The sequence below is a fragment of the Talpa europaea genome, assembly GCF_964194135.1.
Source record: "Talpa europaea genome assembly, chromosome: 8".
In the NCBI taxonomy this organism is placed as follows: Eukaryota; Metazoa; Chordata; class Mammalia; order Eulipotyphla; family Talpidae; genus Talpa; species Talpa europaea.
The window spans coordinates 72,753,909-72,776,005 of NC_140075.1; the positions used below are offsets into that span (position 1 = coordinate 72,753,909).

At 38.4% G+C, this 22,097-nt stretch overlaps 1 protein-coding gene across 1 annotated transcript in view; it reads right to left on the reverse strand.

Annotated features, from left to right (window-relative positions):
* Positions 1-22,097, reverse strand: part of SLC25A21 (solute carrier family 25 member 21) — a gene marked incomplete at its 5' end in the record, with an annotated part of 431,493 nt that overhangs the window by 26,036 nt on the left and 383,360 nt on the right. The window contains 3 exons of the mRNA XM_084241387.1: positions 9,529-9,636; positions 12,815-12,874; positions 21,059-21,125. Of these exons, the coding sequence (XP_084097513.1) occupies positions 9,529-9,636; positions 12,815-12,874; positions 21,059-21,125 (235 nt within the window). The remainder of the gene's footprint in view (positions 1-9,528; positions 9,637-12,814; positions 12,875-21,058; positions 21,126-22,097) is intronic.

Consider the following 22,097-nt stretch of genomic DNA (forward strand, 5'->3'; position numbering starts at 1 on the left):
TACCGATTGTGAGCCAAATTGCATTCTATCGTCTCTAGATGTACCTTTCACTGACTGCACCAGAGCTGCCAGCATGGAAGAATAAGTGGATTGGAATGTAGTTAATATTGTGATAGCACACTGCTCTCCACAGTGGTTTATAGATACCTTCAGTTCACTCATACCTGCCAGAAATATTCTCATTTGAAGTAACTCAAAGATTCTTTAGCTTTGATTTCAGCTATTGCCAACTGCTAATTCTGGGACAGCCCTGCTCTTGCATGCATTCATTTATTCAACAGATACCTTCAAGTTACCAATGCATTGGAATAAGTGTTCAGCATAATACTTTGCTCATATTCTAGAAACTTCACACATATTTTTGTTTTGATTTTTATTTAGTGAGCTATGCTGATACTTTTTATAGTTGCCTATTAGAATACATATTCATGTTATGATGGTTATACAATATGGAATAAAATTTATCTTTTAAAGGCCCTTAGGAGTTAGTTAATAGAGAAGATCCTTTGCCTACATTACTCTGGGGGACTGATTCCTCACTCTCTGAGAACCCAGATGACTATGGCAGCCTGAGCTATTTTTTCTGGAATTCTTCCATCCAACTATTGACTGTAGCTAGTTCTGAGTATCTTGTGAAATCACAGACAGAAGTTTTAGGCAGCAGGCATTGTCCCTTGGGTAAATAGCTATCAGAGAATATGGCCAATAGGTTCGGGCATGGGGTCTGTGTCAGTGGATTTCTTCGATCTCTGAGGTCAGAGGAGAATTCTAGGTACACCAAATCAAAATATAGCATGCTCCACATGCACTCCTTTACCTGCTTCCTAAAGCAAGGTGAATTTTGTTGCCCTTTAAAGCCAATAGAAAAGGGTGTTGCACTGGATTTCATCGCATGGCTGGAAAGCAAACCGGATAAGACCTTTACACAATGGAGTGAGTGTCCATACCTGGGCCTTCAGAAAAATGCTGCTTTGTTAAAAAAGAAGAGAACCAGTTGCTACATTTAAGTAGGAGAATACTCTTGCTTTTCAGAAAATATAAGATCACTTATGCTTTTCATTACTCAAATAAGTCTTAAAGCATTTTCATAAATTAAAAAAAAAAGAAAAAACTTTCCTTTTATCTGAGAATAAAGTGTAGTAGAATCAGTTTCAAAATCCCATATGTACACATTTATTTTACCTTAGATGTTCATTAACTTATTACTGTTTAACAAGTCATTATTTTAGACAAAAAGACACCCCGGATATAATTATATTCTATCTAGAATTCACAATGAACAGATTTATTTTAAAAGTTTGTGAATGGAGGATAATTTGCTATAAGTAAATTCCCCCAGATGCTAAGCCACAAAACTGCCCAATAACTGCCTTTGGAGAAGCACAGCCTTCTCCAGGTGACAAGATGCTGATAAGGTGGTTTTTTTTTTTTTTTTTTTTTTGCTGATTAGGGGCTTGATCCTGCAAGACAGGGCAGAGTGGCAGGGGTGGGCCTGATAGTGCTGAGGCCCCAGGGCTAACTAATTGGAGGAAGGGAGTGATGGGGGGGAGACTAAGAATGTGGAAGAAGCCTTTGCTTTTTCATAGTTTCAGAAACATTTGATTTTCCTTACAGCTTCTCAATTACCCACATTTATTTTCCCAAGTAAATTCAGTGTGATTTACTAGAAAGAGACCTTTATGTTAATGTTGAGTTTCTTAGAGTTTCTAACTTCAGTGGGCTTTATTATCCCTATACATAAAATAGAGATAAAGTGTGTGTGAGCATCCAGGAAGGCAGAGGATGTAAGGCGGTTACCAGCATGATGGGATTACAGGCAAATGCTGGCAGCAATTATTTTTTCTTTATATAGCTCTGCATGACTTGCTTTGTGAAAGAAAGGACATGTATTACTTTTGTAACTTTCAAAATTATATGAACTTTAAAAATCAGATAAAGGAGGGCCTCCCCTGGTGGTGCAGACGGTTGAGCGCAGTGCTGTGAATCTGTCTGCAGCCTCTGCAGCGCTGCTTCGATCCCCACCAGCTGGCGAGGGTCCCACATGGTGCGGCAGACCTCTCCCGTCTCGCCGGCTGCTCCCCTCAGCAGTGTGTTTCATCAGTCTGCCTGTTCTGTTCCCCACTCTGTCTCTGGTGAATCATCTCACCCTCCCGCGAATCTGGCCTGTACCCCCATTCTTGTATGAATAAATCTTATAAAAGGAAAGAAAACATGGGAGACATCTTGCACAGTCTGGTGTACAACAGATGTCTGTAAGTGGTAGCTATTATCGTAACTTCAGAGTCTCAATTCTGAAAACAAAAATCTACAGTTCCTGGCACAGCTGAATGAAAGGCTGATGTCTATTTTCTGTAAATGATAATAGAGAAGCAACTTGGCTTCTGCCTTAGGTATTGTTGAAAGATAACTATAGGAATGAATTCATACATATAATTCACCTTTCTGCCACAAGCATCATAGATTGAAAAGAAATAATTTATGTACTGAACAGTTTCCAAGCAGTTTTTCACATAGTAATAAAGGAAAAATTTGAACTTAACCCACTACATCATCGCAAATGTTGACATGCCTTGAAGCTGGCTTCTCACACCATCTATAAACAGAGCCACACGCTCACTTTCTACATAACTTAACTTCGTTCTTGAAAGAGATGATCACAAAATACAGTGCCTCTCTTCACTTTATCTTAATAAAGTTTAGTTTAAATATTGTAAATTGTCTATGGAGAAAAAAATCATGTATAATCATGATATCATGTATAATCTAATTGGTCTCTGTTAAATTTTTAAGCTCCTAGGGTGAATTGTGCAGAACTAAATCAACCAAACCTAAATCAAATCTTGAGCTAATAAAAAAAAATCTCTATTTTTAAGGATTCTACCATCAAGTATATATTGACCCTTAAAATTATAATCAGAGTGCATAGGTAGTAGACGAATTCTTCCTTTTGCTGGCTAAACATCCTTAAAGACTAAGTTGAGGTGAAACAGGCTTTTGCAGTTTCCTAAAGGTTAAGTTTCATATTCTAGGGTGAAAATGATTATGTTCATATGTAATATAGATAAAAATGACAGAGTAGAAGGAAACCTGTGCCCCATCCACACATCAGAGGCAAATCCTATAGACCTCAAGGGAAGGAAAACATAACCCTTTAGCCAAATAATGACTTTGAAGTAGATTTCAAAGTGGAGAGAAAAACTGGGAAACAATTCATACAAGATTTTGCTTCTGGGGAGAAATTCACATTTTCCAGGCTAGCAGAGAACATTTCAGCCAAACAACACTTGGCTTAGCACAACTGATAGGGCACATCTAGTCTTTGTAAATATACAAATAAAAGTGATACACCCAGTTAGAGGGAAGAAAAATCTTATAAGGACAAGCTATAGAGTTACACCTTTGGCAAGGCTGGATGTGGCAACAATCTCCAATAGTGAAATCCTTGGGCAGGCCTAGTTCTCAGTCTAAGAGACTACAAACCAGAACAAAACTTTGCTGGGGTTTAGTTTGAAGGGGGGAGGAATTTGGGTCTGTCTTGATTTTATCTGAACATGTTTTTACACCCACTGAACCAAACCAGAGCATGACAAAGCTGTGATTACTTTGCTCCCCACAGAAGGTCAAGCATATTTAAATTAAAGACTGGTTTTCTTTATTCACTGTGAATTTTAAGATGCTGGCCAAGATTCTGGTATTGGAATTAGAGGAAGTGTGGCAGGGATTATAGTCTTTGAGTGATATGGGGGTAATTTAATGGATGGTAAAAAAGGTGGAGGCAAGACAAGCACACCTATTGAAACACTTTCTATGGAAGCTGGAAAGATACATGGGAAATATCGGGAACCCAATTAACCACAATTTCCTTTAAATTTTGAGAATGGTTTATGGTTAAACTGGGTGGGAAGGCATATTTTCTGAGTAACATACTTCTGACTGGTGAGAGAATCAGCCCCTAGACAACAGAGGGGAACTGGGACAGCTGGAGCCCACAGAGTACCTGTCATTCCTGGGAAACCCTGACGGGAATTGCATGTGGGGGCTCTAAGAACATAACACACACAGCTTCTGCTCTGAACCAGTACTGACCTTGAACCCCAGCTAGAGAGGCCAGAGGAGCTCAGCCAACCATACACTACCCACGAGGCCAAGGGGGCATCTACTAACATTCTAGACCATTCTCTGTGAACTCAGGCCGGTGACACCCCTTTTGTTCATCTGTATCTCTCCACCATTGTCTACAAGACTTTAAGTGTAACATTGATTGCTGTTGCCCTAGGCTGTGTTTCACTGCAGAGTCCCTCTATGTAGCAATAACTTCTTGGGACATTTGCATATTTAAAGGACTATGTCCCTTCTCAGTCTGACAAAATAGGAAAATCCACAATTACTGTGTAGAATTTCATGGTGTTTCATATTTAAGAAATGATGGTAGAAAGTGTCAACAGTAAACCTGCTGCCTGCAAAAACTCATACTATAGGCAGAACAACAAGTTTTGTGTAAAATAAGCTCCCAGGGAAATGACTCTGCTTCTCTTAAAGATGTTGCCAAGTCTTTTGCCCATTCTACTTGCAGCCGATCCATTGAGTGTTCTGCTACAACTCGTAGCTGTAATTCACTGAAAAGATTAACAGTGAGCTTAGTTCACATCCTCCCTGTGTAGTGACGAAGAATCTTTGATCAAGAATCCATGTTAACGTCATATGATTATTCCAGAGGAAGAAAAACTTGACATGGTAGAATTCTTTCCAATGTGATTTCAAATGTTTTCAGTTTCAGCTCTAACTTCTGTTGCTACAGGCTAGTTATTCATGGCAAACAAATATCTAGCTATTACTGTTTATGACAGTGGGCTTACATCTGAGTTGAAAGACCTTGTTAGCAGGCACTGTGACGAGGCTGCCAACCTTTAAGTCTTTTTTTTTTAGATTTATTTATTTATGCATATAAGAACTGGGGTATAGGCCAGAGGTGTGGGGGTAAGAAGATTCACCAGAGACAGAGTGGGGAACAGAACAGGCAGATCTACTGAAATACACTGCTGAGGGGGAGCAGCAGGCAAGTCTCGAGAGGTCTGCTACGCTATGTGGGTCATCTCTCTGGCCAGAGATTGAACTCATGCTGCAGTGGCTGTGGATAGCTTCATAGTGCTGTGTCTTAACCCCTTGCACCACCAGCAGAGCCCCCAACTCTTAAGTCTTGATAAAGAATTCAGGTTGAATGTATGGTACTGGCAGGGGAGAAGACTAATCATTACCCAGTAAGCTGTTTAGGCATCTATAGCTAGAGTGAGTTGTTACTGTTCAATATTAATTGGGGCAATAGCTCAAAATAAATATGTCTCTACTTAAACTTAAGAGTTCATAAGATTAACTTGCATATACAAATTGTTATCATTGGTTGAGTGCCTACCATGTACCAGAAAAGTAAGACCTTTGCATGTATTACCACATTGCTTACTTATTTTTTAAAGATTTATTTTTATTTATTTATGCATGGAAGAACTGGGGTGCAGGCCAGAGGTAAAGGGGGTGAGAGGATTCATCAGAGACAGAGTGGGGAGCAGAACTGGCAGATCTACTGAAATATACTGCTGAGGGGAGCTGTAGGTGAGAGGAGAGGTCTACTGTGCCATGTGGGTTAGCTCCCTGGCTGGGGATCAGACTCATGTTGCAGTGTCTAGTGATATCTTGATAGTGCTGACACTTTAACCCCTGAGCCACCAGGGAGGTCCCTTTATATTATCACATTTAAATTCTCATAAAACGCATGTTGTAATGATAAATAATACTTATTAAACCATCATCACATGCCAGACTATTGACAATTTTACACATATATTTTATTGAACTTCAGTCATTATCACTATTACTATTATACTTACTAGTAACAAAGGAATCAGGGCTAAAGTCGGGGTGGGAAATTTGAATTTGGCACACAGTCATAACTGAGATTGCCTTCTAGAGCTTGACCATGGAAACACCTTGATGTAGAGTAGCTGAACTGATCACCATCATTTCACCATTGAGGGACTGCAAGTAACTTGTGCAAGGCCATGATGTGAGAAAAAGTGACGAAATGCTGGGAACTTGGGTGTATCTCTCCCCAAGCACTGTTTGGCAAGTGCATTAATTGCCTTTCTATTCTAGACAATTCTGTTTTCATATGTTCTTCAATACTTTTCACATATAGCTTAAATAGTTTTAGAAATTATAGAGCAGGAGAAAATGGGAGACCTTGCGTCTATGAATGGAACCTGAATTATGCAGAATTGAGACCAAAGTTGGGCCAGTAAGTCATTTCACCCAAGTCAGCTGAGAAGGTGGGCTTGATGCTGGCTGTCTCTAGAACATTCATTCTCTTCTTTATCCTGTTGTGTATTTTCTAAATTTTCTACAACAAGCAGGTGCTACTTTTTAAAACAAATGTTCATAGATAATACTGAATACTTTCTCATGTTAAACATTCAGCTACACACTTAGCTTCCTCTTTTCTATTCCAGTCTTCTTTCCAGAGTTAATCTCATTTAGAATTTGGTATGAATTCTTCCAGACCTACACTGTCGCATAAGGAAGACACTACCCCATGTGGCTATTGAAATATCCTCCTCCAAACTGTGTGCTGTTTAGCATAAAAGACATATGAGATTTAAAGACTTAGTTTGAAGAAGAGTGAAAAATATTTGATGTAATTTTTATATTGATCACATGTTGAAATGATGATATTTTGGATATATCGGATTTAATTAAATATAATATTAAATTAATTTCATCTGTTTCTCTTTACCTTTTAAATATAGCTACTAGAAAATGTGGCTCACATATTTCTATAGGACAGCACTGCTCTAGTGTCTGGATCTTTTTAGTACACTTACCCACATACACAAATATAGAAATATACATTTTGATGTTTTATATTTGAATTAAAACTATTTTTCCTTAAAAACAAAGTATAGTATTTAAATCTATTGGGCATTAAATTTTTTTAAAGATTTATCTATCTATCTATCTATCTATCTATCTATCTATCTATCTATCTATCTATCTATTTATTTATACAAGCACTGGGTACAGTCAGAAGCACGGGAGGGTGAGAGAATTCACCAGAGCCAGAGCAGGGAGCAGAGCAGGCAGAAGGACTGAAGTACACTGCTGAGGGGAGCAGCAGGCGGCAGGAGGGGTCTGCGCGCCATGTGGGACCCTCCTCAGGTGGCCGGGGAGCAGCTGGGGATCGAACTGGTGCTGTAGAGGCTGCGGGCAGCTTCGCAACCCAGCGCTCAACCGCTGTGCCACCAGGGAGGCCCTGGGCATTAAATTAATTCCTTTTTCCTCCCTTTTTTCCCCTCTCCCTACTCTGTCTTCAGCTCCTCCATACTTCTTAACAACCTCCAAAGCACAGAGTAAAGAAAGTAATAATTTTTCTTGGCCACAAAAATGCTACAGTGTACACACCTAATATTTCGGTTGATTCAACAGAGGTGCAGATTAACAAAATGGTATCTATCTTCTTATTGGATAAAAGAAAGTGTTGGTCAATGGAGGGAAGATTTGGAGTTCACGAGTCCTAGACAAATGATTTAGGAAACAGCTGCATTGATCCATCAGCAGTGATTTTTAAATAAGTAGACTCGAAATTTCCTCGCTTATCATGTCATCTCTTCCTGTCACTTTTTTTTTTTTTTTTGCAGTAAGTATACTTTTATGTTGGTTGACTATGTGCTACTAACTGCTTCTCAGATTGGTCAATATTACCTATAAATTACTACCTCAGTTATGCTACTGAATCCTGATAATTGCTGAAAAAATATACTGACATGTTAGGTATGTGATCATTACTTTGCTAAGTTCTCATTAGTTGAAAATAATAGTTCTCATATATGTAATTATATAGGAAGATTTTAGTTTGTCCAAGTAATATATGAAAATGAAATGAGCTCAGTGGGTTCTACAAAGAGATGACTTCAAGTTCTCTTTTCTCTTCCACTTAAAAATGGGCTACATATACATGAACAATCTGCACAGACTACATTGGTGTAAATGAGCTGGGCACACGTGTACACATGCAGCAGTCTTTATGGGGATGGAAGGGTGTTAACTGCGTGCTAGCAGGGTCGTAGTGCCTAGAAAACCTTAGCAGCTCAGCTTACTTGACGCTCAGTGTAGATGCTCCTTGCAGGCAGAGGAGAGAAAAGAACATTAGGCATGAACAGAGGTGATGTGAAAACTCAGTATTTTCAAGCCCTTCAGACCTTCCTGGGGCTCTGTCCATGAGGAAGAGTGTGTCCATCTCTCTGGTTACAAGCAACTTGATTAAAGATTGCAGTTGAAGGCTTATCCCTTTGCCCGCTCATTGCTGCCCCAAGACAAGCTTCCCAATGAATAAAATGATTCATGAGCTTGGGCACTTCTAGTTGGTGTTTCCACATAACAAATCAATTTTTCTTAAGTAGATTTCATGGGGGCTCTATGCTGATAAGACACTTGAAAAGGGTTTCTTTTCCTCATATTCCTCACCATCTTTCTTTCATCCAAGGAAGAATAGGGGAAAAAAAACATGCTAGACACAAAGACTAGGATAATACAGGGATTTTCAACCTTTTTTGAAGCGCCATACAAGACAATCTTTTGAAATTTTAATGAAAATTCCCCCCTAATGAGGACTGACCTATCTGAGTAGATAGTCTCTGCTGTAGCAACCCCACCCTGTCCTACTGGGGTCTTAGCAGGTGCAGGTGAGTAGGGGCTCTCTCCTTTCCACATCCCTGCTGAAGAAGTTGCCAGGAGATCTCAGGCAGTATCAGCAGGCAGGAAGTGGGTGGGAGTGAGGGTGTCTCCACCCATTAGCAGCTGCTTAAGTAGTAGGCTGGAAGCTTTTCCACAGAGAAATTCAGGTCAGTATATATACACCCAGCCATTTTTCACCATATGCTATCCAGTTGTGGAATGAAATTAAAATGCTAAGAAATGTCCTGGACTGCCAATCCTCTTATTTTTTCCCCTACCTTGTGAAGAATAAAAAAATACAGTTGGACTTGATGGTTTAAAAGGAATTATTAGGCAACTGAAAGGAGGTGAAGGGAGCACACACCAAGAGAATTTGTCTTCATGGAACACCACGTACCAGCAATTAAATGTCAAGAATCATCGTTGTCCTAGTGGTGATGTCTACACAGGCTTAGTAGCTTGCTCATTCACTGCTAACCAAAAGACAAGCTTGACCCATTATCAGAATCTTTGGGGAAGGGTGGTAGGTGGAGTGGGGAAAGGAGTGAGGTTGTTTTTAAAATGACTTTATACTTTTTTTTAAAAAAAAAAACACCAATGTTATCACTGTGGTAGTGAACGTGAGCAGGAAGTTTTTCTGATATTTGTTAATACTTTCCTAGTGAAAGAAATTTGACTTTCTTATATTACTTTCATAACAGTAATTTACTATGGATTTAACAAGTGGGATCATAATTTTATACATACATATAAATCTTAAAAATACTTTTTATATTCCCTCAACAATAGGAAAACGTAAATGATTACCTCTGTAAATGTGTTCCGATTGGCTTGCAAGCCAACTTTTACTACCTCAAAAGGGTTAACCACAATGGCTTCTGTTAGTCCTGCTCCCATTCCAGCAATGGCAAATGTCTAGAAAAATTAAATCAATCAATACTTTAAAGCAAGTTATTATGTACACTGGGTTAAACATCCTACTCATTACACTATGCAGCTGAATGTTATGATGAGAATGGAGAAACTAGCAAAAATGTACCATATACCATTACTAAACAGCTTTGGTTCTTGATTAGATGCTGACAATTCATGAAGAAGAAATTACAGAAGCCACAAACCACATCCTAACAATTCAAAATAAAATGTCAAAGCCCCATCAACAATGACTTTTTTCTTTTAATGAAAAGAAAGGTTGTTTTACTGATTTAAGGAGGATATGAAAACATCTGCACATGTAACAATTAAAAGAGAGTTTACTTGTAAAAGGAGAGCTTCATTTTTAAACATCTACTTAAATACATTTATTGAGCATATAAAAAATTCAAGGAGCAGAACCACAAATAAAATGTTTATAAAAAGCTAAATTTCAGGTAACGAAACAGTGTTGCTGAAGACCTTTAAATGGATAGCCATGTTCTTAGAGTCATATTATAGACAATTAACAAAAATTAAATTTTTTTTCATTTTTCCTCTATTTAAGAAAATGAGCAATTGGCCTATTCTTCTACATCTAGAAACTGAGTAACGATAGCTGAGATCGGAAATGGTTAGGTTGTTTAGTTAAAAGATTCAAGTAAAATCTAGAACAGTTATCAAGAGATGACTATATGTCAGACTAATTTGTTAGCTATTAAGAATTTCTTCAATAGGAAAGAACAATTTTCTAAAATTTCCTCTAAGTGAAATGCTTAATAAGTCAGATTTTTCTGAAAATATGTATCACACACACACAAACACACACACCCAGAAAAGCAAAATGAATCAAAGCTGAAAAAAAATTTCTTTAGTGCTGAAGCTCTAATTCCAGAAAAGGTAGTTTTACATATATCTAAGAGAAGAAAGAAAGCATGCAAAGAATAAAGAACATACATTTCTTATTAGGAGTCTCTAATGTCTTCCAAGTAGGAGACTAAAAGAGAAAAAGGAATGGTTTATAATATTACAAGGGGACACAGGGGGTTACTATCTGTAGGCTGTGTGACCAGAGCTGCCATGCACATAGTTGTTGCACAGATAAAAAGTATGTGTGGAGGCTGAAACTAGTCTGTATCCTTCCTGCCAACCCAGAGTGCTGGAGAGGCTTCTATCAGGAGAAAAGGGCACCTTTTCATAATTCACACAGTGGCAACCTATGTGCTAGCTGCTGCTCTGTGTCTAAATCACCCATCCTTTTATACATCACAGTCTTCTCATCTGTAAATTGGAGACAATACTATCTAATCTCCCCATCTCACAAGATTATTGTGTAATAATGCATGATTAATGTAGGAAAGTCTTTATAAAGTGCTGTACAAAATCCAATGTTTTTGTTACATATAAAAATGGAGAGGAAACATGGAATCATACACAAATTTCTAAGAGAGAGGGAACAACTAATGATGTTTTCTCTTCATTACAACTTGAAACATGTTTGTATAGGGTTATAGCTCACTATTTTATTCATTTATCTCAGACTTCCATCATGGCAGCCAAAAGTGGAAAAAAAAGTACTAGTCCCAATCTCTTCTAACTTAGAAAGCTAAAATCCAGATGTTCAGGTTTTTATTACTATATGCAATCTTCCAAGTAATTCACTTTTTTGTTCTGCTATAAAACTCGGCTACATGTGCTGTCAGAATCAGTGTTCAGCAGTCCCTTGTCAAAAGAATTGATCAGCTATCAGTAGATCGTGTTACGTAGATTGTTCCAGAGACTGACGGTAACTATGGGGTTTCCAGTCTCCTGGCTTTTCATGTGAGAGCACCAGGGGACATTTAATGGTTGTTTAAGTGTGTAGCTGTATTGAAAAACTGGGATAAATGAGTTCAAGGAAAGAGAAAAATGTACACAGTTTGTGTGCATTTGGTTATAGTAATTGGCGAGGCCATGATGCTCTTCTTTTTCCATTCTCAGTAGTGGAAAGAACTGCAGTCTCTGGTCCTCTGGACATCATGTTTTGTTGACTCTTGCTAGGAAGTTTTAAATCTTCTTTTTAACCAAGATGCTTTAAAAATTAAGAGTGACATCAAGGGAAGATATTGAGGAAATTTAAAACATTCTAGTTAATTTTAGGAGTCATGCTAACATTTCTCCTTGGTACGAGGTCACCTTGTGTAGGCAAGAGGTTTCTTTGCCATAACACAAAACCAGACTATTAGGTTTCTTAATAGGTTCCTTCTTGGGCAACAGCCATGCATCATTTTTAAAATTAGAGATACTTCTGCTTGGAATGTCTTCTTCTTCTTCTTCTTCTTCTTTTTTTTTTTTTTTTTGAGTGTCTATTTAGCAGAGCAAATATTCCAAAAGGAACCTTTACAAGTAAAATGATTACAGAGCTGGAACTCAAAACATGGCCTCATTGGTTGAGTTTTGGGGCACATTTCAGCTGGTAAACTGGGGGATTTTCCTAGAGGCTAGAATTGAAGGAACAATACAGATTTTGTTATGTTTTGATTTGTAGATTTAAAGGGATATAGTACATTTGTTCTCTCTCAGCTCTCAATGCACAAATATTTGTAGGACCCATTTGGTCCTTATAATTTAACTTGTTTTGTGAAGGGTGGTGAAGTCACCCAGAGGAAAGAAGTGGCGTCAGGAAATCTTCAAATCACCAAGTGATATTCAGATAATAGTTGAGCTGTGTCATTGTAAGATCACTATCCTCCCTGACTACAAAAGGCCCTTCAGTCTTGTCTGACCACTGAAGGCCTATATTTATGAGAGTAGTGCAAAGCAGGAAAAGTGACCAGTTATAAAATAATCTCAGGCATATTGACTTTTTCATAAGTAGATCTGAGCAGCATGTCTGTAAACACACGCATGTTTTGGCTTTAAAAGAGCCTTTGACAAATGCATTCTTTATTTTATATTCTTGACCATATCTCATATGGATCTTTCCACACATATCATTATTATCATAAATTCATCATTGGGAGCTATAAAATAGTCAAATTGTGAGTTATTAGGAAGATAGCTTTCAACAAGTAGCTGAACATTGAATAACCTGAATTCATATTTTAGAAACTGGGCTTGGGGAATCAAAAGGGTTTTTGTTTCCAGATACTGCTTTATGAAATAGCACACACACTTAAGTATAATAAATACTCTCACTTACCAATGCTGGTGACAGTGACACATATCCTAGCAATTTCTTGTACTGCTCAAAGGTGAAAAACTGTGAAACAAAACCAAACCCAGAGATTTATAACAATTTCCTGAAACAAACCCTTTAATTGACTCAAATTTCTTTAGTAAATCATTATATTAACCAGCATTTAAAAAAATGATAAAACATCCAATATAGCTTTTTAATCCAGTCTCGGGTAGTTGCTATTGGATTCTATTTTAACTTTCACATTTTCAAATGAAACTATAATAACCTACAGAAGAGTTGATGGAATCCTTTATAGCAGTAAATGAACCATACAGCTTCCATTTACCATGACCATTTTCAGTTTCCCCAGACATCAATAGCCTTCTTTTTATGGCAGCAATTCAAAATTATAGGCATAGAGACCTGAAATCTTTGGTCTCCTATGTTTTCTCTATAACTGCTTTCCCAGTAAATAGCCAATTTTCTAACTTACTTCTAAGAGATAGTCACTTCTCAGCTTCAACTGTGCATTTATATGGTTGCAATAAATGCAACCATAGAATTTCTGAATACTTGATGATGAAGATGCTGTGATAAATTAGGGAAGGACCCAAGGAGGAGAACACCTACATCCTCAGCCTTAAAACCAGATTGACCTCAACTTGAATGAAGAAAGAAACTGCTTACTCCTTCTTAAAAATCTGAAGATGACGGTTTTGTTTATTTCTTTAGTAGATGATGCTTAATAAAATTTTTCTTTGCAAGTAGGTTTCTACGAAGGCAACCTAGTCATTTGCTTCAAATATTGTACCCCAAATACATTTTCTTCTTCTCTTCTTTCTGCATTCTACATTGTTTGAACATGATTTTTTTTTTAAAGATTAATTTATTTATTTATACAAGCACTGGGTACAGTCAGAAGCGCAGGAGGGTGAGAGAATTCACCAGAGCCAGAGCGGGGAGCAGAGCAGGCAGAAGGACCAAAGTACACTGCTGAGGGGAGCAGCGGGTGGCAGGAGAGGTCTGCGTGCCATGTGGGACCCTTGCCCAGCAACCGGGGATCGAACAGGCACTGCAGAGGCTGTGGGCAGCTTCACAGTCCAGCGCTCAACCACTGTGCCACCGGGGAGGCCCTGAATATGATGTATTTATTCCTGGGTACTGTGGTAGGCAGCTGCCAACATCACTGAGGAAACACTCTCTTTCATAGGTCCTGCTAGAATCTTATTTCAAGACTCCCAAGTGGCATGAGTATTTGATGGTCCAAACTACCTTTTACTTCATTACTTTATAACTCAAGAAAATGGGACAAGAATAAATTATGCATCTGGAGACAAGATAATACTTTTATTAGAAAGAGGCAGTTTTGTGCAGATGTGGCTCAAACGAGTCTCTGGGCAACTCAAGAGTCATTACATCACCGGATTAATTTTGATTTGCTCACAGACCCAGAATAACTTTTGCACCACAGTTCTTTAGATCTAATATGGATGCAGATTTTTCTAGAGCAGGAACTCATCCAACAAATTTTTATTGGTTGTCTCTTCTGTTCTAGGCACTGGGGCTGCAGGAATAAACAAAGTGAAACTCCTGCCTTCTTGGTCTAATGTACTAGTGGATGATAATAACTCCCACTGTTTTGATGAGATATGTACTAGAAGCCATTGCCATGGTTAAAAAAAGGGATATGGTCCTAAGCCGTATAAATCATTTATTTTTTTCTTTCTTTTTATGTTCATCACCATCATTATTCTTTGACAGTCATCTTCCTGGGATTTCAAGGGGAGCAGTCCTGGATCTAAATCCTTGCTATGCTACTTAGCGGTGAAGTGTGGACAGGTCACCTAAACTTTTTAATACTCAATACCACACAACTTACCTTTAGAGTAGTTCTTGGTGCAAGAATTTAAGGAAGATTTACTGAGATGCCTGACACATAGGAGCCTTTCAGAAAACCCTAGTTTCGATTTACATTCCCTTTCTATGCTATGCGTTACCAAAGGAACCAGAGATGCTTCAATTGCAGGTATCACTCATGGCAGCCTGCTATGGTCCAGGAAACATGCCAAGGCCTTCACATGTGCTGCTGCAGCTAATCCACACAGCATCACCAGGTGACAGGTTACATAGTGCCATCACAATGCCCATTTTATAGATCAGTGTCCTGTAGTGAGTGGAAGGACTAAGATTTCCCCCTAAGTCCTCCATAGACTATGTATGCTTTCAACTCATTGCTGAATCACAATTGTTAGTGGTTTGGGAAGAGATTCTCTGCCTTAGCAATTTCATGCTGTGGAGGTATTCTTGCTTTCTGAGACCCTGGAAGCCCAGGGCTCCTCAAGGCATAAGACTTCAAACTCTCTCTTTTTTTTAAAGATTTATTTATATAAGCACTGGGTACAGTCAGAGAATTCACCAGAGCCAGAGTGGGGAACAGAACAGGCAGACTGACGAAATACACTGCTGAGGGGAGCAGCGGGTGGCAGGAGAGGTCTGTGCACCATGTGGGACCCTTGCCAGTGGCCAGGGATTGAACTGGTGCTGCAGAGGCTGTGGGCAGCTTCTCAGCCAAGACTTCAAACTTTCTTTTACTACAGTCTACATAAAAAATATTTACCCAGTGCATGAGCATGAATGGTTGCAGTGCACATTTGTATTTATAACTGAAACCAAACATTGTTATAAAACAAAATTTACCTCCTTACTATGTGTAATGTGCTCTGCTTCTATTTTTTTTAAATTTTATATATTTTTTGCATCATTTTTCATTTTTGCACAATGTATGCATTTTCATCTTGTTATAGTCCCCATACAATTCCCACCCCCCCTTGTTTTGATCTTACTCCCTCCCCCGCCCTCCCACCCCCACTCCGTAGTATGTCTCTGGTTTATAGTTGCTTGTGGATTTTGATTTTTACTTTATTATAATTAGTCTTTTTCCTGGTCCCTTATTTAGGTTTTCTAAATTCCTGCTATGAGTAAGACTATCTGGTATTTTTCTTTTTCTTTCTGGCTTATTTTACTGAGCATGATCCCTTCAGCTCCATCCATGTTGCTGCAAATTGCATGAGTTTATATTTTTTGATTGCTGAGTAATATTCCATTGTGTATATGTACCACATCTTCTTGATCCAGCCTGCTTCTATTTCATTACCAAAATCTCTGGTCACCACTCGCTATATTTAGTGGCCCACTAAAATGATTTCATGACTCATGGGTCATGACCCACATTTTGGAAATACTGCTCTAAGGGGTGCTCATTGGGTCTAGGAGATGATGAACCTCCAAAAGTCCTCGCTGTTACCTCATAAGCTTCCAGTGTATGGATGCCTGTCTGCCTGCCTTCCTGCCTCCTTTCTTCCTTTCTTTTTCTCTTCATCCCTCCCTCCTCCCCTCCTTCCCCAACATTACAGGGATTAAGAACCAAACAGAGATCTCAATGGAGAAGTCTGGGGACAAGGACTTTGCAGGTCACTAAGCAATTCTGACAGGGAATCTCAATTCTACACCTTGGGAGTTACTATAGGTTTGCCATCTTATTTTTAACATTTCCTTTTTATAAACTTATTTATTTTCCTACGTCATTGCTCATTTTGTACAATATTTGCTTTCTCCCCTCAGTTCCCCTACACTCAGGTGTAGTCCCCAAAGTTCTCCCATCCCCATAGCACCTTGATTCATCACCATAGTCCCCTGTGCTTTTCCCTCCCCTGTTTTGACCCATCTACCTCCTCCTCCCCTGATGCATATTTCAGTTCTATGGTCAGTTTGCAAGTTTTGTCTTTTTCCCTACCCTTTGTTCAGTTTCCCTATATTTCCGCCTATAAGTGAAATCAACTGATATTTCTCTTTCTTTCTGACTTATTTCACTTAGCATAAACTGTAGGGTTTTTATCTTTTAATTTCCCACACTTTTACATCTATAATATCTATAAAACTGTTAAAAAATAAATTAATATGAGGGTCTCCCCGGTGGCGCAGCAGGTTGAGCACGGTGCTGTGAAGATGTCCGTAGCTTTGGCAGCGCAGGTTTGGCCCCGGCTGGCTAGGGAGATTCCCACATGGCACGGCAGACCTCTCCTGCCTCTCCTGCTGCTCCCCTCAGCAGTGTTTTTGGTCTGTCTGCCTGTTCTGCTCCCCACTCTGTGTCTGGTGAATCCTCTCACCCTCCTGCACCTCTGGCCTATACCCCAGCTCTTGTATAAATAAATAAATCTTTTTCTAAAAAAAGACTTAAAAAAAACCCCAAATTAATATGAGCTAATTGGTGTTCATCAACAGTCTTATCAGTAGCTTTTGGTGAAGGACTAGAATAAAGTGACTTAGGTTCCTGGGAATAGCAAAGCCCTGCAGGTCATAGTGATTAATTGCTAATGTAGTAAATTCAAAAGTAATGAATAATACATTAACCCATATTCTAAATAATCAAACAGTGCCTGAAACTGAAAACAAACAGTTTTCATTTCACCTTGCAATCAAAACCTAATTTACTGAATATAAAATAAAACAATATTTTAAGAAAGGAAACACTAAAATTATCATTACAATTAGAAATCAGTATTTACTAAAAATCTTCACTCATTCATCAAATATTAAACTGGATGCCTTCCATGTTCAAAGCTTAGAAGACATTATACTAGAAATACATTCTTAGAATTAGTAGATTGACTATTGTTTTAATTCCTCTTTGTATTGAGTATTGCTTTAATTCCTCTTTGTATAATACTACTCCTTAATGGTCTTCATGGAATATTTTAGTAATTTCTCACTGACAACATTAGTTAATTTATAGATGTGATAAAAATACTCTGTCATTTACTATATGAAATTACACTCTAAAGAAGTAGTTAGGAGAGTCAACATGTAATAAAACTACCAATGTCATAAAATGTGTGACTATGGAGTTTTGAAATCTAATCTAAACCTAGGAATCCAAATTATTTATGTTATGTATAACCTATGTATTGGAATCTAGAAATGTGTGGTTTGGCTAGTTTCATTCTTGGGAGACGGGCTGAGGCTGGAGGATGGATCACATAGGCCACTGCTGAGGTTGGGGAGGGGAGGTTGGCACAGTTTGCTTGGGTGACCCAGCCCTTCAGATAGCTTCATCCATGCTCACTAAAGCATGGATGACTAAGCACAATCTGGTGACTAAACTGCCCTCCAAGATACTCTTCTGGAATGCAGTTCTAGTACATGGAAACAGCTTGATTCACTTGCGTTTTGTTGTTTAAGAATTGGGATTTGAGCATTGCTCAGACGAGGGCTAATTATTCCCCATGTTGGCAGCAAATCCCTCCTGACTCCTCCCCTCAATGCCCCGTGGATGTCAAAGCCTTCTAGTTTGACTGGTGGGAGCAGGCACTATTCCCCGCCCTGTGTGACTGCCAAGTATCGTTCCCTCTAATCCTTTGGACAACTCCTTTCTGGGTCTTGCTAGTTTCCTTATATGCACGGAATGGTCAATCCCTAGCTCAGAGCTTCGGGTGTCCCTCTCCGGTCTTAGCAGTTCTCGATCTGGGCACCTCTCTCTCCTCTAGCACTCTGTCCTGGAAACTCTGTCTTGTTCTCTCCGGCCTTTTAGCTCCTTTTCAACCCAGGAAGTCCACCTGACTGACCCTGGGCCTGGAAATCCCATCAAGGGAGTAAAACATAAGGGGGGGCAATTCACTTGTTTTCCATCCATTACTATCCTTCCTTGCCCAATGGCTTGAAAATGGTGGTTTCTTATAATTTAATCATTTCATTTATTGTCATTCAGGAGAATAAATCTGTTCCTTGTTAACTTTATGTTGGCCAGAAATGAAGTCCTGACCTTCTAGAAATCCTAAATAGGAAATATGGGAATTTTGGGGAAAAGGACAGAAACAGCTCCTCTAATAAATTAAATTAATAATTAAAATGCATTAAATTAATCTCATATCAACTCTACATACACTATGTAGAGATGGTGATAGGTGTGGGGATACAGTGGTGAACCAAAACCTTTCACAGTTCATAATTTGTCATGAGCTGGGTAAGCACTAGGAAGTCCTTGAGGGTCTGACCATGGAAAAGTCATGTTTCTGGACCTGTGGAGCTGAAGGCCAGAACCTGGGACCTGGAATATGGTGCCGCCTGTCTCTGAGGGACCAGCAGTCTCCTTACTTTATTTCCTTCATTTTCTTGCTTACCGCAATATTAATCGGCCTTCATTTATGAAGGGGGAAGTTTCATTTTTTTTTAACATCAAGGAATATTATTTTTTAATGATGACTCTCATTTCAAAGTATAAAAAGTATAGAAAAAACTTAGCATCATCTGTTTTTGATTATAGCTAATGATTGTAACTGAAGTAGTGTCAGTACCAAGGAAGATACATTATAAATATCTATATAGAATATTTAGATCAGTTATATGTACATTATGTATGTGTTTGTGTACCTATATATATTCTCTGAATATATTTTCTGAAATAAGCTTTGATAATGTACAATGGAGCAGTTTATGATGTATGAAATCGTTACAATCAGATGATTGTTTTTCCTCACAAATCCTAAGATAAATAACTATAAGAAGAATGTTTTCGAAAATTGTGTTGAAAAACCAGTGCTATCCATCTGGTAAAGATACACTGAACTCCAAGTTATACTTTAAAAGCCAACGTACTTACCATATGTCTCAATAATTTTAAGGTAAAGTCTACTTGAAACAAGATGTCTGGGACACATACACCATATCCAGTTGCCCAAAAGTTCATCTGTTAACCATTGTTCTGGCAGGGAGCATTGCTTTTTTGCAAAGAGTCTAACTCAGTTTTGTAAAGCTCAACTTTTTTTTCTTCTGTAAAAGACTGCTCAACATTGATAAACCATAATCCTCTTAAAGTTTAACTTGTCTCCAATATAAAGTATTAAGGAAAAATATTTCAGGAAAAAGTTTAATTGTAATTTACTTTATTTATACATGTAAAACACTGAACAAATGAATATGTTATTCTATGGAGACAAAGTGACTTTCCTTTTGAACAGGAACTCTGCTCTGTTTGTTTACTTGGGCAATCTTTTATCAAGTGAAGCCGTTTCATAATTCAATTCAGCCCTCTTGTGTACTTTGGTGAACTTTTTCCAGATTCTCTACTGCGATTCAGATTCTCATAATGAAATTTGTATTGAAGTAGTAACATGAAATCACAAAAACTATGGCAACAAAGAAGATGCATTTATAGAGAAAGTATGTTTTAAAGCTTTGCTTTCTGAATTCTAGACCCAAATTGAATCCTATTAAATTACTGTTTTGACATAATATGAAAGTGTGGTGTCTGTGTATATATGTTGGCTATTTTATCATTTTTAACCCAGTCACTTTCTTAATTTACTGAGTAAAAGCATATAAGCTGCCCTTCTTACCTTTCAGAAATATTGGGAATACAAATTGAGTAATGCATGTCAAAAAAACTTTATGTCATTATTGGAAAGGAAGTCTTTCAGTCCAAGTTTATGTTAGCCTTATTGTGAAAAGACAAAGCCTTATATGGTTGATGTCAGCTAGGTGGGGGTGGGAAATGCCAGGCAGAGTCACTGTGTTCAGAGTTTTGTCTGAGAGAACATATGAAAGAGTGATCTGATTTAGTTCCTTCTCCCCCGGAGGTCTTGCCAGATCTCTGAGTTCCTATCCACATACTGAACCAGCAAGTGGCACATAACCCTCCATATTTATGTGGTTAAAGAGATGGAAATTAGGATAGTGGAAGTAATAATTTTGTGAAAACAGAAAAGATAGGGGTGAAGTTAGCATGCCAAATAAATGTGTTATATGAGACTCATAAAAAAAGTACAGTCTGTTAGTTTACTCTGTTCTTATAAAGGGAATGATTTGGGGAGAAAGGTTTATCACATATCCTCTCTCTTCTCTTCTCCCTCTCTCTTTGTTTAATAATTATTGCTCCAAAGGAAAATATATGAATTTCCTTGAGAAAAAGTCCAATAATGTTGTGAAAACCACGTTGATGCCATGGTTTGATTATGTGAGTTTCATTCAGCACTATACTTTTTTATATAATTTTCCCATTGGAGGGGAGTGCCTTTATCTAAAATGAAAAGCTGCAAACCAATATTGGAATGATTTACCATGTCTACTTATAATAAAAATTATGCGACAATTTTTGCATTAGAATTATGAATGTCTATGTTTAATTCACATTGATCTCCCATAGTTTGTTGTGGAATGTTTTAATGATACAGCTGTTGCTATAGTCTATTTTTACTTGGTGAGAATACTTACCTTTACTGCCCTTTTTGGTGTTTCAGCCAAGATGGGTGGCAGGATTCCCTTGTAAAAGCCAAACAACCTATTGAAGAAAGAAAATATTTCACATAAGTAAAGGGGCTAGGGGAAAAGGTAATTCTGCCTTTACTGATGAATAAAGTAACAAATCTTAAAGTACTCCCAGTTATTCAATGTAATATACCAGTGTTGAAGACCTCCTCTGTATTTATTCTAAAGCGTGAAGTATGAATTCCATGTTTATTAGCACTATGATGATCAGAAGAAGAAATGTTACTGTGACTAGAATCCCTTAGCAAGTTGCTAAACAACCTGACTTGCAATCTAATGATGAAGTTGACCCCTCGTGCCTCACTAAGGAATGCTGACTTTATTTATTCCCCTGTGTAGTAGGTAGTGTCAAGCTGTCCATAATATTACATTTCTTCCCTAATGATAACCAAATTAAGATAGGGTTATTGGGCCTCCCTGGTGGCACAAAGGGTTGAGCACAGCACTGTGACGCTATTGGCGGCCTCCACAGCACAAATTCGATCCCCAGCCAGGGAACTACCTACATGGCGCAGCAGACCTCTCTTGACTTGCCCGCGCTCCCCTCAGCAGTATATTTCGGTCAGTCTGCCTGTTCTGTTCCCCACTCTATCTCTCGTGAGTCCTCTCATCCCCCGCACCTCTGGGCTGTACCCCGGTTCTTGTATGCATAAATGGATAAATCTTTAAAAAAAAAAAGATAGGGTTATACCTGAACCCACTAGACTGAAAGCTGTCTGAGGCTAGCCAGGTGATGAATTCCTTAATTTTAGGGAATTAACACACTGTATGGCTATGGAACTTGGGCTCCCAGTCCTGCAGTTAATTAGGTATAATTTTTTAACTTTTTAAAACTTCCTTGACTGGGGAAGGTCAGGGAGGGCTGAATACAGGAACATATGGTGCTGACAGAAGAAATGTCAAAATCCCTTGCTGACGTGCCATTTCACAGAGCCTGGGTCAGCTCTTGCTGCCAATGTTGAGGGACTCATGGTCACATATTCAG